Source organism: Sebastes umbrosus, chromosome 2 (genome assembly GCF_015220745.1).
Source record: "Sebastes umbrosus isolate fSebUmb1 chromosome 2, fSebUmb1.pri, whole genome shotgun sequence".
NCBI classification, from domain to species: Eukaryota; Metazoa; Chordata; class Actinopteri; order Perciformes; family Sebastidae; genus Sebastes; species Sebastes umbrosus.
The window spans coordinates 30227333-30244375 of NC_051270.1; the positions used below are offsets into that span (position 1 = coordinate 30227333).

The 17043-nt window shown below is 42.6% G+C and overlaps 1 protein-coding gene across 5 annotated transcripts in view; it reads left to right on the plus strand.

The window, feature by feature from the left end:
* The window catches only part of cdkl5 (cyclin-dependent kinase-like 5), a 51719-nt gene that overhangs the window by 30305 nt on the left and 4371 nt on the right, over window positions 1-17043 (plus strand). For 2 of the 5 annotated variants that reach the window (XM_037747537.1, XM_037747544.1), the window contains exons 11-20: window positions 1538-1624; window positions 2209-2289; window positions 2409-2584; window positions 6003-6892; window positions 8588-8928; window positions 10716-10817; window positions 11102-11207; window positions 12314-12449; window positions 12988-13093; window positions 15606-15767. In XM_037747537.1, the coding sequence (XP_037603465.1) occupies window positions 1538-1624; window positions 2209-2289; window positions 2409-2584; window positions 6003-6892; window positions 8588-8928; window positions 10716-10817; window positions 11102-11207; window positions 12314-12449; window positions 12988-13093; window positions 15606-15767 (2187 nt within the window). The remainder of the gene's footprint in view (window positions 1-1537; window positions 1625-2208; window positions 2290-2408; window positions 2585-6002; window positions 6893-8587; window positions 8929-10715; window positions 10818-11101; window positions 11208-12313; window positions 12450-12987; window positions 13094-15605; window positions 15768-17043) is intronic. The other 3 variants (XM_037747553.1, XM_037747570.1, XM_037747561.1) reach the window with 3 other exon arrangements.

A 17043-nucleotide genomic window follows, 5' to 3' on the forward strand; every position in this document is an offset into this window, starting at 1 on the left:
TGTTGTGAATCCGTGTGAGATGAAAATCACAGGTCTTTGGACCCAACATCTTGACTAGAAAGACTGTTTTGGTTTACTTTTGCAGCTGTTTTTAGCAGCTGGTGAACATAGTGGAGCATTTAACAGCTAAAGGGACAGTTACACGTCCTTTAGGAGTTGGTGTTGAGCAAAGCCAAGCTAAAAGGAGAGTGAATATTGGATTTCAGGTGGACACAAACACTACAAATGAATGCTGATGTTGCTCTGTAACTGCTGGGTGTTTAAATAAGCAATATCCACATCGTCTCACATGATCTACATCATCAGGTAGAGTTTGGCTAGTTGTCATGGAAATGCACCGTAGATGTTAAAATGTCCTTTTTTGAACACTTTAAGGAGTTGTTGTCCATGTTGACTTAAAGGTGTAGTGTGTAGGATTTGCATCTAGTGGTGTGGTTGCAGATTGCAACCAACTGAGTTCCCCTCCGCTCACTCCTCCCTTTCCAAGACTGCGCTAACGTGAGCCCCCGAGTGCAAAACAGTGGTAACACGGTTCGCGTCGCTCAGTGGACATCTTTGCCATAATAACACTACTTTAAGAGCAACAAAAATCAGACGGCGGCTGGCGGTACCATGGTTTTGCACTCTGCGACTCAGTTTCACAAGCCAATCGGAGAACTACTGTGGCCTTCAGGTAACGTAAAAACGTGAAAGGCTCTCTCTAGAGTCAGTGTTTGGTTTGTCCGTTCTGGGCTACTGTAGAAACATGGCGGAGCAACATGGCGGACTCCGTGAAGAGGACCCGCTCCCTATGTAGATATGAAGGGCTCATTCTAAGCTAACGAAAACACAGCAGTTCTTAGTTCCAGGTGATTATACACTCATGAAAACATAGCTATGAATATTATATTCCATTTCTGCTAATAGATCCCTGAAAATGTAACACACTGTTCCTTTAAAAGTTGTGACTAAAGGTTTATTCTTGACGATGGAAACAGCAGTCCTCACCTCTAAATGTGTGCATAACAGTGCATGCTCATGGGGGTTCTTTTGTTGGGTCTCTAAATTATAGAGTACGGTCTCGACCTGCTCTATATGAAAAGCATCTCGAGATAAATGGTAAATGGACTTGCATTTATATAGCGCTGTTGTAATCTTCCGACCTCTCAAAGCGCTTTACACTACATGTCAGCATTCACTCATTCACACACACATTCATACACTGATGGCAGAGACGAGGTGCCAACCTGCCCATCAGGATCTAATCTAAGAACTCATTCACACACCGATGGCACAGCCTTCGGGAGAAATTTGGGGTTAAGTGTCTTGCTCAAGGACACTTCGACAAGTGACCGTAGGAGCCGGGGATCGAACCCGAAATTGAAATATAAATCAAAATTTAATTGAATTAAATGGACCCTGAGGTGAGAGTGTTTAGTCAGCTGCTGTTTCCAACGTCAAGAATGAACTTTGATGCTCAATATTCATATAGTAAAAACAACTGACATATTGCAGGAGTGATAACTGTGATGCTGCATCATGTTATGTTTACCTCCAGCTCTTCACCATTCAGAAGGTTTTGGGGCCACTTCCTGCAGAGCAGATGAAACTCTTCTACAACAACCCTCGCTTTCATGGAATCAGGGTAGGAAACGTTTCTCTCTTATCCTTTCTATAGTCTTCTTCTTTCTCCTCCTCCTCATCCTCCTCCTCCTCCTCCTCCTCCTCCTCCTCTTCCTCCTCCTTGATTTTACCTCCTTTCCTTCTCTCTGCAGCTCTCTCTCCTTCTCTCTCTCTCTCTCTCTCTCTCTCTGTCTCTCTCTCTCTCTTGTGGCAGTGTTCCCAGCACCATGACTGAGTGGATTGCTATGACTCATGAGATAGGTGGTTGGTGTTCAGTTTAGCAGCAAGAGAAAATGTCCCAGAAGGACGAGCTGTGTGTGAGTGTGTGTGATTTGGTAGTTTGTTTAGTGATAGGTTTCTCTGTGATTTCAACTGAGAGCTAGTTTTTACTGGCAGGAACATCTACTGCATGTTGGAAATCCTAACAGTTATTTTCAATACACAAAAGTTTCGATACGAATTTGATCCAGTGTGTGTGTGTGTGTGTGTGTTTGTGTGTGCGTGTGTGTGTGTGTGTGTGTGTGTGTGTGTGTGTGTGTGTGTGTGTGTGTGTGTGTGTGTGTGTGTGTGTGTGTGTGTGTGTGTGTGTGTGTGTGTGTGTGCTAGTTTCCCTCAGTTACTCATCCTCAGACTTTGGAGAGACGGTACCAAGGCATCTTGAGTGTTTTGATGTTGGATCTGATGAAGGTGAAACTACTCAAACTCTAGATCTATATCATGGAATATGTTGTGATATCCATCTATTAATCTATCCACTTATATTTGTCAGTAATTAACATTTGTATGGATAAACATTTTCCCATCAGAGCCTGTTGCTGCTGAACCCGACTGAGCGTTTTCTGACCGAGCAGAGTTTGAACCATCCGGCCTTTCAGCCTCTGAGGCAGGCCGAGAGAGAGAGGCCTCCTCCCACGTCTCCCAACCCACCGCGCTCCTCCAAGAGGAAAACACACCATCATGGAGAGAACACAGTTCCCACGAGGTCAGACTCCTTTATTTCTACTTTCTGTCACAGCTTCTATTGTACATGCAGTCATGTTACGACATTTTTTTATTCCATTTAGTAAACATGGGCATTAGGTTCTGGATGATATGGATGGTATATAGTAAACTATCATGTCACGGTATACAGTATGTCATATAACCTGGGACCCTAATTCACCAAAAAAATAAAAACTATATGACTTTTAGGTGGCACTTGATTCAAAGCAGTTTGCAGACTTTTTTAAGAAATTTCGGTTGGTTTTTTTTATTACTTAAAGTGAATAAATCATAGCAATTTGCTACAGTGTAATGGCCAAACTTGCCAAGCCTCCCGATTTTCCCAGAAGTCTCCCGTTATTCATTGCCCTTTCCCGGTTTGCTCCTGAGGCCACAATTCACCTGTATTTCTTTTCTTTTCCTTTTCAATTTTCACAGCTTTTTTTCTTTTTCTCAACCTTTTTCTGTTACAGCGTGGCGCAAGCCATTGGAAATAAGGGGTTTTCAGAGCGCAGTGTTGCCGTAGTCATTTTGGGGTGACAACAGCAACATCAGACGGGCAAATTATTCAGTTTTCTTTCCTGAGAATTGAAAGTAAAATTAAAAGTAGGCCAATTACGATACAAATGCTGTTACTTATTATTTTAGCTATTTTCGTTCTTTAATAGTCACCAGGATGCAGGAAACAAAGTCTCAGAAACAAAATTTTTCTTGGGGAGGATCTCGCGACCCCCCGCTTTGGTTTTGAAAATGGTTTTGAAGCATTGTTTCCTGAGAGGATGTCCCATCCAAAGAAAGATTTATTCCAACTTAAAGGGACTGTTTGTAAGAATCAGAAATGCTTGTTAACAGCGACACCTGTGGCCGTTAAGTCAACGAAAGTCAGCGTCGGGCTCACGCTTGTGCTCGCTCTAAATAGACATGAACGAGCATCGCTCAAAACAGTTAGGCGACACAAGTCAGCTAAAACCACAATATCACTCTATATTTCACCTGCTTGGCAGTAATGTTAGCTGACCAGACAAAGGTTTCTCCATGAATCAATGCTGATCCTAGTGTTGGCTTTTCCTGCCTCAGCCTCCGGGGCTGAAGCAGGAAGAGAAACGTTATCGTCTCCGGCTGCAGCCAGAGGAAGACACCGGCACCCGGTCGGAGATGATAACGTTACTCGTTGCAGAGCCCCGTCACTTCACAAGACACGGGAAACCTCTGTTGGTCTGGAGGAGCTGCAGCATTTATTTCTGCACAAACGTCCACTGTACATTCGATAGATATTCTCAGAGCAACGAAGTCTTCTGCAGTGTGTAGTGTGCGCGCATGCACGTCTAGAGGTGGAGCGAGAACGAGCGTGGTGTGTGAGTGAAGGCAAGCAGGCAGAGGAGCAGAGACTCTGGCCCTGGAGACCAAAGCTACGGTCTCCCCCGCGTTCTCCGACCGCCGCCAACACTGTTTAACAGACGGGCTTCACTAGATACAGACGTAGGCAAAGTTGTTGGTAACGTTCCGTTAAAGAGAGAAAAACCCACAATGGTCACTGAAATAACTTGAAACTGACAAAAGTAATAATAAATAAAAATTCACTGAAAATTAACTAATGAAAATCAGATATTGTTTTTGAATTATGGTTCAACAGAATCATTTAAAAAAACAAACTAATGAAACTGGCTTAGGACAAAAATGATGGTAACATTAACTTAATATTTTGTTGCACAACCTTTTGAGGCAATCACTGCAATCAAGTGATTTCTGTAACTCTCAATGAGACTTCTGCACCTGTTGACAGGTATGTTGGCCCACTCCTCGTGAGCAAACTGCTCCAGCTGTCTCAGGTTTGAAGGGTGCCTTCTCCGAATGCATGTTTCAGCTCCTTCCACAGATGTTCAATAGGATTTAGATCAGGGCTCATAGAAGGCCACTTCAGAATAGTCCAATGTTTTGTTCTTAGCCATTCTTGGGTGTTTTTAGATGTGTTTTGGGTCATTATCCTGTTTGAGGACCCATGACCTGCGACTGAGACCAAGCTTTCTGACACTGGGCAGCACATTTCGCTCCAGAATGCCTTGATAGTCTTGAGATTTCATTGCACCCTGCACAGATTCAAGACACCCTGTGCCAGATGCAACAAAGCAGCCCCATAACATAACCGAGCCTCCTCCATGTTTCACATTAGGTACAGTGTTCTTTTCTTTGGATGCTTCATTTTTGCGTCTGTGAACATAGAGCTGATGTGACTTGCCAAAAAGCTCCAGTTTTGTCTCATCTGTCCAAAGGACATTCTCTCAGAAGCTTTGTGGCTTGTCAATATGCATTTTGGAAAATTCCAGTCTCGCTTTTTTATGATTTGGTGTCCTCCTGGGTCGTCTTCCATTAAGTCCACTTTGGCTCAAACAGTGACGGATGGTGCGATCTGACACTGATGTACCTTGACCTTGGAGTTCACCTCTAATCTCTTTGGAAGTTGTTCTGGGCTCTTTGGTTACCATTCGTATTATCCGTCTCTTCAATATGTCATCAATTTTCCCTCTTGCGGCCACAGTCCAGGGAGGTAGGCTACAGTCCCATGGACCTTAAACTTCTGAATAACTATGTGCAGCTGTAGTCACAGGAACAGTCAAGCTGCTTGGAGATGGTCTTATAGTCCTTTACCTTTAACATGAAGGTCTATAATGTTCTTTCTGATCTCCTGAGACAACTCTCTCCTTAGCTTTCTGTGGTCCATGTTCAGTGTGGTACACACCATGATGCCAAACAGCACAGTGACTACTTTTCACCCTTTAAATAGGCAGACTGACTGATTACAAGTTTGAAGATACCTGTGATGCTAATTACAGGACACACCTTAGTTTAATATGTCCCTATGGTCACATTATTTTACATCTTTTCTAGGGGTACCATCATTTTTGTCCTGGCCAGTTTCATTAGTTTGTTTTTTAAAATGATTCTGTTGAACCACAATTCAAAAACAATATCTGATTTTCATTAGTTCATTTTCAGTGAATTTTTATTTATTATTACTTTTGTCAGTTTCAAGTTATTTCAGTGACCATTGTGGGTTTTTCTCTCTTTAACGGAACGTTACCAACAACTTTGCCTACGTCTGTATAACTTTGAGGTTTTGGTTTTTCCGTGTAGTTTGTGTTAGTGTCCACAGGGAGTCTGAACAGCGTAGCCACACGCGAGCGCGCATGGGAAACCGACCCGGTAGATTTATACGTGTAAAAAGTTACAAACAGGCCCTTTAAGTGAATGTTGTTGTTTTTGAGAGACTGAACAGTCCAAGCAGTAGAGGTATTGTTGGAATAAGAGTTAAGGGAATATAATCTTTAGTGCAGGTTTGTGCAACATTCACAAAGATTAGGACTTTAAGATGAAGCCTAATATAATGCAAGTGTTATCCGTCCGTCCCTCTGCTCCTCCAGGAGTCACACTAAGAGCACGAGCCGTCGCTCCAACACTAAAGAATGTTCCAGCCTCCCTCGCCATGGCGACCTCCATCACCTCGGCAACAAGAGTTTCCTCAACGGTAACAAACCGGCCCCGTCCAGTTTAAGCCCTACGCTTCACCCTAAGGCCCAGTACATGTCCCAGACCCTCAATCGCTCTGCCTCATCCAACAAAGATCTGGCTAACAACAACCTGCCGCCCCTCCTCAGTCCCAAAGAAGCCAAAGGCAAGACGGAGTTTGATTTCAGCATGGGGCCCTCTCCAAAGCTGCCGGACCAGGGACATGGGGCGAAGTATGGCCACAGCAAACCCAGCTCCTCTCGCTCTCAGCAGCAGCAGCAGCAGCAGCAGCAGCAGCAGCAGCAGCAGCAGCAGCAGCAGCACCAGCAGCAGCAGCAGCAGCAGGCCGGCCGCCACACCTTCCTGGAAGGCAAGACCAACACGCTGCAGTCTGGAGCAGAGAAGCAACATGGCCGACACACCCACAGTATGGCCGACTCTGCCCACGGATCCATGTCGTCCTCTTCTAAGAGTTCAGCCTCTTATCTCAGCCTGTCCAAGAGCCACAGCGCGCTGAGTGACGCCAAATCTGTAGGGAACCTCAGCGACGGTCGACTCCACCTAGACGACCCGAACGCCAACACGACAGCAGGGGTGGGACCCGGCGCCCGCTTCTTCCCCGCCAGCTGTTTAGACCTCAACGCCCCTTCAGTTCCCCAGGGGCCGCCCGGCAGCCCCTCTGCTCGCCACAGCGATCGATCCGGGCACAGCCCCGCCTCTCGTAGCAGCGGCAATGTCCGCATGGAGAGCAGCACACTGGACTCCTCGTCCAGACACAAATCCAGACATAAACCTCTGGCGCCGGGTGAGTTTGAGAGTCACATCTGCATTCAAGAGTCGACTTCATTGTCCACTGAATTAAGGATGGAAATGTGCCTTTGGCTTCAGGCTTCAACCAGCCTTTTATTTCGATATTATTCAAGGTCTTTCAAAGTACTTATATCCAGTGCATCAAACACTAGATCTTCGCAGCCACCCTCACCCAACAAAAACAGAAAGCCGTCAAAATGATTAACATATCACCGTCATTCACAGTCCCTACAGAAAACACTAAGACCCCCTTTACACCTGGCATTAAAATGCGTCTCGTATCCAGATTGTATCTAGATATGATTTAACCTGATTACTTTTACACCTAGTATTAGTCTCCAGTGTCCACATTGAGATCAGATTGAGATCCAATTGTTCCGTCCGTAAGGGCTGAGAGGAAGCCTCCGGAGCCGGCATACGCACAGGCTTGCAGCCGGGCGCTGCCGGAGAGGCCGGGGCGGCAGTAGCTCAGTGGGTAGAGTGGTCGTCCTGGTTTGATCCCCGGTTCCTACTGTCTGCATATGGAAGTGTCCTTGAGTGAGACATTGAACCCCAAGTTGCTCCCCGGCATTTCGCCATTTCGTCACCCCAAGGTAAAATTCCATGTATGTACCTGTATGTATATGATGAATATAGTAAAGTTTAGGTATATCATGGCAGTCCAGTGACTGGAGGAGCGCTGGGAGCGCGCTGCAGACACGGCCGAAGCTTTGAGTATTTGATGATGATGCCCGCTGTTAATTACTACTGAGTCCAAAATATGTCACTCGGTAGTCTTCGTTCCACGTAGTTGTTGGATGTGGATTTAAAACGCATTCGCATTTACACTTGTGTTCAATGTGGTCACAATGCGTCCCCGACCACCTCTAAAAGTGGTTTGACCGATCGGATCACAATCAGTCCTCAGTGTGTTTTGGGTGCATTTACTTTCACATGTTCAAGCACTATCCGATTGCGATCCGATCACCCAAAACACATTTTAATGCCAGGTGTAAAGGGGGTCTAAGATGCTGTAAGTCATTGTTCTGTCACATTGCCCAGAGAGCCCATGTCTTCATCCAGACCTTTTAAAATGGCCACCAAACCTTGTTGAACTTTTTACCAGATGCACTTCTGTCATATCAAATTTAAGTTAGTTTAAAACCAGGACGGACAAGCACATGTCCAATATTTCAAGATAAGTCTTTTTGCTGGGAACCAAAACATAAGAGTTTTCTGTACATATAAAACATCTTCAGGATACAACTAGTCCATAATCTACCTGTAAATTTCATTGTCATGAATAGCGTTATGACTGGTTCCCCATATATTATCTGTTTGTGTAATTGGTGCAGTAATTATAGTGGCTGACGTGAAACAAATGACAACTTTGACGTGTAGTGTTGAAATTATTCGCTGGTTAGTCGATGAGGCAAAATACAGAAAAATATTTGACAACAATTTTGATCGTTTAAGTAAGTTCATCAGACAAAATGTCAAACATTCCAGCTTCTCAAATGTTTCTGTTTTTATGTCTCTGTAAATTAAATACTGAAGATTTTTTTATTTTCGGTTGAACAAAAGAAGATATTTGAAGATGTCACACTGGTTTATGGGGATTTTTCACACAGTTTATAGGTTGAACGATTGGTCAAACAGAATAATCAATAATGGAAAGAATCATGACTTTGATGTCTTCGCTCTTCTCCAGAGGAGGCCGGTGCGCCGGAGCTCTTGGATCCAGGAGGAGCAGGGATGCCCTCCACTCACACTCTGCCTTCCCCTCATGAATCTTATCACTACGGCCTGGGCTACACCTCCCCCTTCTCCTCTCAGCAACGGCCTCAACGCCACTCCATGTACGTGAGGAGGGAGCGCCACCGACCACACGGGGTGGAGAGTACGATGGCGGGCTTGCCTCCACCGGGGCAGGCGATACCGACGCGGGCCAGTAGCCTGCAGCTCCTCTCCCCCCAGCTGCAGCACCGGACCAACCTGACCGGACACTCAGTGAGCTCTTCGAGAGAGGACTGCAACGAGGACATGACGAGGGTTAGTGGCAGACAGTCCTGAGAGTGTGGAGCTAGTTAAAGGAAACATTCACCCTAAAATACTGACAATAACTTATTTTCTAATGCAGACACTACATGTTCTACCACAGCTACAGCCGGTCAGGAAACATAAACACACAGTGCAGGATCCCTTTTAATTAAAAATAACACATGATGTCTGAAACAGTAAACTCTGAGCCCACATCTTCAATAATTTAATGACATCAAGTGTCTGTTTAATATATTTTTTTAATAACTGTTTTTAAGCAAACATAGATAAATTTAAATAAAGTAAAGGGGATTTAGTGTTCTCCACCAGAATGACATTTCTGTCATTGTAGAGAGGGTTTTAAACAACATTTAGTCCTAAATGTACAGGAGATATAATAAATGTTTTTAGATGTTTTAAATAAATAAAAAAAGAAAGTTACATTTATACTCACAAATAGGCTTGGACAGAAAAGGTGACACATACGTGCCGTGGGAATTTAAAAAAAAAAGGAGTATGTTAAAGATGATATGTATCGATGTTTTCACTTTGCATCAATGATATTGGATCGTTGATCGTTGAATCAATTGTTACACCTCTACTAATTCTTGTGTTTATTTTCAAATTTTAATTATTAGTCTTCTTAACTAGATAACTTTATTAATTGGTTTAGTCGCCCATGCACAATAAAACAGCAGAGATACACATGACATATAAAAAAGACAAACCACTACAATATTAACACTAACACATTCCATGAGGGCACAAAGTTAAAAAGGAAATCTATATTTATATAACTGATCAATTAATAAAATGCTAATCATAAGTAATGGATCTAAGAACAATGAAGGAGGCAATAAATAAACAGATGACAGTGTGGCCAATTATTACGTATTTTCACTGTAACCTGACATTTCGATCTCATGGAGATCTTTGTCAGTCATTATCAAATCACCATCAAGGAGCAGAACAAGCAAAATATAGACACAAACACATTCATCACTCAGGTGATTGTGATCTGCATGATTGAGGGTCAATCTACTCTCAAGTTGACCAATCAGAGCAGAGCTGAAGGATGCTGTCTGATGCTCCCACGTGGGGGACAGAGCATGAAAAATTAACTAGAAACATCAAGATCAATATTAAACAAGCATATATTAAATATAACATCACAAAATGAGTCAAATATATTTCATAATTCATCTGGAAAAAACAATTAGTTTCCTAGAAACTACTATATAGAAAAAGTAGAAAAAAATATAAATATATTTTAATATATTATTGGCCCAATAATATATTAACAACAATAATATAATATAAATAATATTATATATATTTTTTTCATGAATACAGGCAAGTTCAGCCTAGCAATTAATACCTACATATTAAATACAACACATAAGAAGTTGAGTCAAATATGCAATAATGCAATGCAGCCACAAGATGTTGAGTATTGGAAGTAATGGAAAACCTACTGCTGCTCCACCATCACTGAAGCTCTCGTCCTGCAGCTAAAGCCCACATCTAAACTCCACCGGTTAATGCAGTTTAATAGGAAATGTTGAAAGTGAATTTGAGAAATGTTGAAATTACAGAAGCGGGAGAAAAAATGGGTACATACACAGAAAAAATACCACATTTCCTGATATGCATGAGGGTGACTCTTTTCTTTAACACACGTATTGTAAATATTGATGTGTGTGTGTGTGTGTGCAGGGACTATCACTGTGTCACATTATCACTGCTTCATGCTGCTTTTCCAGTCTGCTTTGACCAGCGCCTGTCCGTCTTCCCAACAGAGTGAGCAGCCCCCTAAAGACATGAGCCACCCTTGTGCCCCCATCAAAGACTCTACGAGGGACAACACTGCTGCTTTTCATACACAGCGCTCTAAAAACGAGGTCCGACCCCCCGACTCCTCCCTTCCGCTGATTTCCATAGCTTTTTCTGTTTCTACTCAGGTCAACAGCTTCACTGCACGTTGTCGCTGGTATAAATGTAACCCGCTGAAAAGCTCTAAGATTGTCCCGGTTGTCTTGTGATGTGAGCCACCAAAGCGTGTGTCAGCTAACGATAAGAAATGAAGTGAGATTAAATGAGATTATCAGTCACAAATATGAAGATACTGAGGAACTCTGTGTGCTCCTGTGTCCTTGTTTGTCTGCACGATGTGTGCGTTTCTCAGGTCGGCATGTATCACGACCCTCATGGCGAGGACGGAGGTTCCTCCAAGGAGAACCGGATGATCTTCACTGAGTCGATGCCTCGGAGAGTCGGCAGCTTCTACCGAGGTAAGGAACAGGAATCACCCAGCGACCGACTGTGTGAGGTCCTGGACAGTCTGTGGTGGTACTTGGCGGCGTTGGATGCACCGATACTTAACGTCCCGTACTGTAGGTGCTCAATTGGATTTAGGTCAGGGGAACGTGAGGGCCAGTCAACGGCATCAATGTCTTCGTCATCCAGAAACTGCCTACAACTCTTACCACATCCGGGCATTGTCCTGCACCAAGAGGAACCCAGGGACCACTGCACCAGCGTAATATCACGCATGTCACATCGGTGAAGAGAACAGGGTGCCAATGGTGGACCTGCCAATTCTGGTGTTCTCTGGCAAAATGCCAATCGAGCTGTACGGGGCTGGGCTGTGAGCACAGGTCCCACTAGAGGACGTCGGGCCCTCATGCTACCCTCATGGAGTCTGTTTCTGACAGTTTGGTCAGAAACATGCACACCAGTAGCCTGCTGGAGGTCATTTTGTAGGGCTCTGGCAGTGCTCCTCCTGTTCCTCCTCACACAAAGGAGCAGATACCGGTCCTGCTGTTGTGTTGATGCCCTTCTACGGCCCCGTCCAGCCCTCCTCGTGTAACGGCCGGTCTCCTGGTATCTCCTCCATGCTCTTGAGCAAACCTTCTTGCGACCGCACGTATGGATGTGCCATCCCAGAGGAGCTGGACTACCTGTGCAACCTGATTGGGCTGCAGGTACCGCCTCATGCTACAAGTAGTGACAATGACACTAGCAGAACACAAAACTAGAGAAGAATCAGTCAGGAAGGATGAGGAGAGAGCAATTGTCTGTGACCACCACATGCAAAACTGTTCCCTTTTTGGGGGTTGGCTTGCTGTTGCCTCTCCATTGCACCTGTTGTCACTTTCATTTGCACCAAAGCAGGTGAAAGTGATCACTTCTGCTTCCTAAATGGACAGATTGATATCCCTGAAGTTTAACTGACTTGGTGTTATACTGTGATGATTAAGTATTCCCTTCATTTTTTTGAGCAGTGGAGATAGCACCACAGGGGTCATCACATTAATAACATCGAAGGCGCTCCTCAGTATAAATCTGCAGAGTTATACATTTTTAATAATACCCTCTCCTCCTTGTGTTTCCTCAGTCCCCTCCCCCAGACCAGACAACTCCTCCTCTTTCCATGACGGCGTCGGGCAGGGTCGAGGGCCGGTCGTACCCGTCGTACCCGGAGACCCTGTCGCCATGGCCAACCACTCCAAGCGCCAGACGGCTTTCGACTGGTGAGAATTTATCTTTTGAACTGGTATGGTATTCTTATTGACTGTGACTACAGGCGGTGCTACGATACAGCAGTAAAACTACTTCACACATTTTCCTCACTGTCACATGAAGTCTGTCACAACACTGATTAAGTTCCATCCGATTTTACAAGGTTACTATCACAGTCTCTAAATGAAATGAATGAAAACACGTTGTAACATTGTCATTGAATTGAAAAAAATATTTTCTTCTTTGTATTGACAGTTGAAAAAGAAGCAGTATTCACTGTATTAATTGTTATGATGAACCATAAGAGAGCACATCTGATATTAAATGAACAAATAACAATTAATTTGGTGTTTTTTTTATACTATTTTCTGTTTAAAAAATCCCTCATTGTGCTGTTTTTCTTATTGTCTGTTGTTGTTTTTTTCAATTTTCTGTTTTAAAAGTTAATGACTGGTGTTATTTTCATACTGCATTTTCATACTGATATGTATTCTATTCATGACATTATCTATTCAGGTTGTGCACAATTTTTCCACCTTTACCTCGTAGGACCGCTGCAGAAGCGATGGTCATGAATCCTCCGGAGCCCGTCAAAGAGAAGGAGAAACAAGGCTTCTTCAGAGCCATTAAAAAGAAGAAGAAGAAGACACAAATAGTAAGAGCATTTAATTAATTTCATCCAGCACACTTAGAAATATATCCTCTGGTTTATAAAGTTTATTTTAGTGTGTAGTAAGTGCTGATCAGTAGTGCTTTGTGCTTAACACTGTGAAAACTAACTTATTGTGTGAATGAACACTGATATTAACCACCAAGAGTGTTAAAGGGTAATTGTGGTTTATGGTCTTATTTTAATAGCTTCTGCCATCATTCCTGTTGGTAATAATAACATTGGACTCACCAAGTTAACTGCTAAAATCTGGGAATATGGCGACATGGCTACAATGAAGTGCAACAGACCAAGAAGTGAACAGACAGATTGTAAAAAAAAATCCCCAATTTATCAAATTTATCTGGAAGAGACAACGAACATAATCTGTAAAATTATGACCCAAACTTACCAGCTTCCTTCCTCAACATTGACCTGCTGTACTCAAAGTTGTGCACCTTCACAAGTCAAGTTTTCATTCAAATGGAGCAAACATTTTAACAAAATTTCCTGAAGAATTAGCAAAAGAAAATGTGAATCAATGCATGTTTTCAGTTACTACTGTTATGTGAATATTAAGAGTTTGAGATGAACAGTGGGCGGTGGTGATTTTCCGTCAAACCACTGCAGAAGAAGGGGCTGCAAAGAGATGATGTGATTAAAAGAATGCATCAAACAATGAAAAACGTGATGGAAATATTGCATTATATTTGAATATTCGTTTTATCTATTATATAAAGGAAGGATACGTTCTCATTTTCGTCTCTCCCGTGGAGCGGTCACATGTTTTATGTACATCATAATTGATTCGCTGAGTCTGTTTTTACACTGCACTTGGTTGCATTTTCTTTTTATCGATACACCAACTTTTCCATCTCAGCCACAGTGCAGTGAATACTTAAACAGGGATTGGACCCAAATGCAGAGAGTAGAGGAGGCTGCAGGATTACTGAAGGGATTTATTGAAGTTTCAGTAGGTGAAAGAGTCCAAATCGGCAGAAGGTCCAGCAGGCAAGTTACAGAAAAGCAGGTGACAGGAAACCAGGCAACAAAACGCCATATAACTACGACGACAAGCTGACAAAGAACAAAGGACCTGGGCTAATATATGTCTGGATGACTGATAGGGGAAGTGGGAACAGGTGAGCAGGAGGTCTGGTGAGAGCAGGGCTAACGAGGGACAGGTGAAACTAATCAGGACGGGACAGATGGTGCCTTCAAGTGGGGTCGTGTTTACCGTGTTTACCAGATGAGTCCATATGAACGCCCCCCTCTTGTCGTATTCACAACCTCATAAGTGTAAAGTTTCTGAAAGATCAGAGTTCACGAGTTGTGACGTGTTTGTTGATGTTGCCAGAAATGGCGGTGCCCATGGAAATTAATTTTTCGATGCATAATAAGTGAATATATTGTAATTTTAGTCGTGTGTTGTTTTTCTTCATAATCTTATAAGTCTGAGGAAAATGTTGATATTCCCAACAGCCTCATCTTTTTCCTCTGTCGTTATGTCTTTGCATTTCCTGCATTATGTTACCCACTTGCTAAATTGTTAGCCTCTGTGGCTTCTAGACGTCGACAGTTAAGTCAATGTTCTCACAACTTAACCACTTGAACGCAGAGCATATCATGTACACGACTTCCCGTGTTGTAAACACGAGCTCACGAGTTTCATTCGAAGGCACCTAGACTTCCCAAACAGGAGGGAAAACACACAAAGACAGGAAGTGAAGTGATCTGAAATGAGAGGAGAGTAACAACATAAAACAGGAAACACTAAACTGGTATAATATGAATGAAAAACATGGAGCAGGGCAGATTATGACAACAAACTACTTATTCTTATTTTCTTTGTTTTCAGCATTTCCACTCAGTTTTTTTTTTTAAAACTGAAAATGTGCAACAAAAAAAAGATGGAAACACACTTTTGATTATTACCAACAGTTTGGAAACCTGGGGGTCGGGCCCCCAGGGGGGTCGCCAAATGGAAATAAAATGACATATCAAAAATATAATAACATATTTGAGACTGGGGAATGTTTTTTTACATTACATCACCTGTACCAGTGATATCATTTGCCTCAGAATAGATTTTATTGAGTGTTTGAGTGAGTCAAAGTGTGCATGCACCACCAACCTGATTATTCTGGGGGGTCGCGACTCAAAAAGGTTGAGAACCACTGGTATAGCTATAAACCGCTTATTTCTTGCCCAGTTGGACTTCATTGTAGTGATGTCACCATGTCAGTCACTTTGGATAGCACGATGTTATTATAACAGATAGAAATGATGGCCACAATGATGAAAATCAGACACAATTATCCTTTAATGCTGGTCTGAATTTCCACCTTCTCTATTTATCTTAATCAAATGTTCATGCTGTTATTGATTCGCTCTTTCTGTATCTATTGTTAAGTGGTGTTTCTGTAGCTGGTTCAGGATCTGCTGCTGCAGCTGATTTTCTGTTTGCTGTCCGACTATTTGTGTTGAGAGTTGTGGCTGTGCGTCTTCTGCTCCACAGACGGACATGGAGGACGGGAGGAACCCCAGCATCAAGAAAAGCCTTTTCCCCCTCTTTAGCTCTAAGAATAGCTTAAAGCACAACTCAGCTGTCAAAGTCCTTCCTGTAGTCGCCTCGCCTATGGTACAACACCAGCCTCCCGCGCCCTACCCTGCCTCTCCAGTAATCTAACCTCAACACTACGGCTGCATGTCAACTCACACTGCACTCACCTGAATGAGCTGAACATTTGAAATCCTCTCAATGACTGGTTTATTGAGAAATATTCAAAATTGAAAGGATTTCAAATGAGTGTAATAATGCACGGTGTCTGTGCATCCATCATGTCTTTGCGATCATATGTGTCACATTCAGGTCACCTCGTATTCACATTGCATTGTGAGACATGTTTGTGAGGCCAACACTTCTGCACGTCGGAATTCATCCCTTGCAAAAAAAACATCATTGTATCATATGAGGGTCATGAACATATTCAACACATTTGTAAGCACATGTATCCACACTCATACTGCACACATGCATGGACTCTGTGCTGTGCTGTAGGAAGGAATAGTTCGACATTTTGGGAAATGTGGCTTTTTATTTTCCCGAGAGTTAGATAAGAAGGTCGATGAAATACCTCTCTCATGTCTGTTCATTAAATATGACGCTACAGACAGCAGCCAGTTAGCTTAGCTTAGCACAAAGACTGGAAACAGTGGGAAACAGCTAGCCCGACTCTGTCCAAAGGTCACAAAATCCACTTAGCAGCACCTCTAAAGCTCCACTTCTCATCTAACTAATTGATAATTAAATATTTGTTTAAGTCAATTATCAAGTAAAAAAAGCCAAATATTGTGACTAATATAATAATAGGGGTGGGGGAAAAAATCAATACAGTATAGTATCGCGATATTTTGCGTGGTAATATTATATCAATACACGGATGTATGTAGTATCGATCTTTTACTATATAAACTATTAACCTCTCAACAATCTGACGGCCCGGCGGCTGTTCTGTCTTTCAGAGGTTGTAGCGGGCTCAGTTTTAGAACTAGAGTGAAGATACTGGCATCATATGAAATTAGAAACACCTAAGGAATCCTTGACCTCTGACCTTAAGATACGTGAATGAAAACTCTGAGATGAACAGAGTGAAAACTGTATCTTATTATATAAAACGAGATGAGAAAAAAGATGTTGACAAACTGTATAATTTGCAGTTGGAAAAAAGGTAATAAATTGAATTATATTGCAATAAATCTTATTCTAATACTCAGCATATCGCAAAATGTTTAAAATCGCAATAAGATCGTATAGTGACTTAAGTATTGTGATAATATTGTACTGTGGGGCCTCTGGTGATTCCCACCTCTATATAATAATATATGATCATTTGCTGTTTTTTTATTGTTTTATATTATTGTTAATTTTTCTTTTTCTTTTTGAATTGCTGATC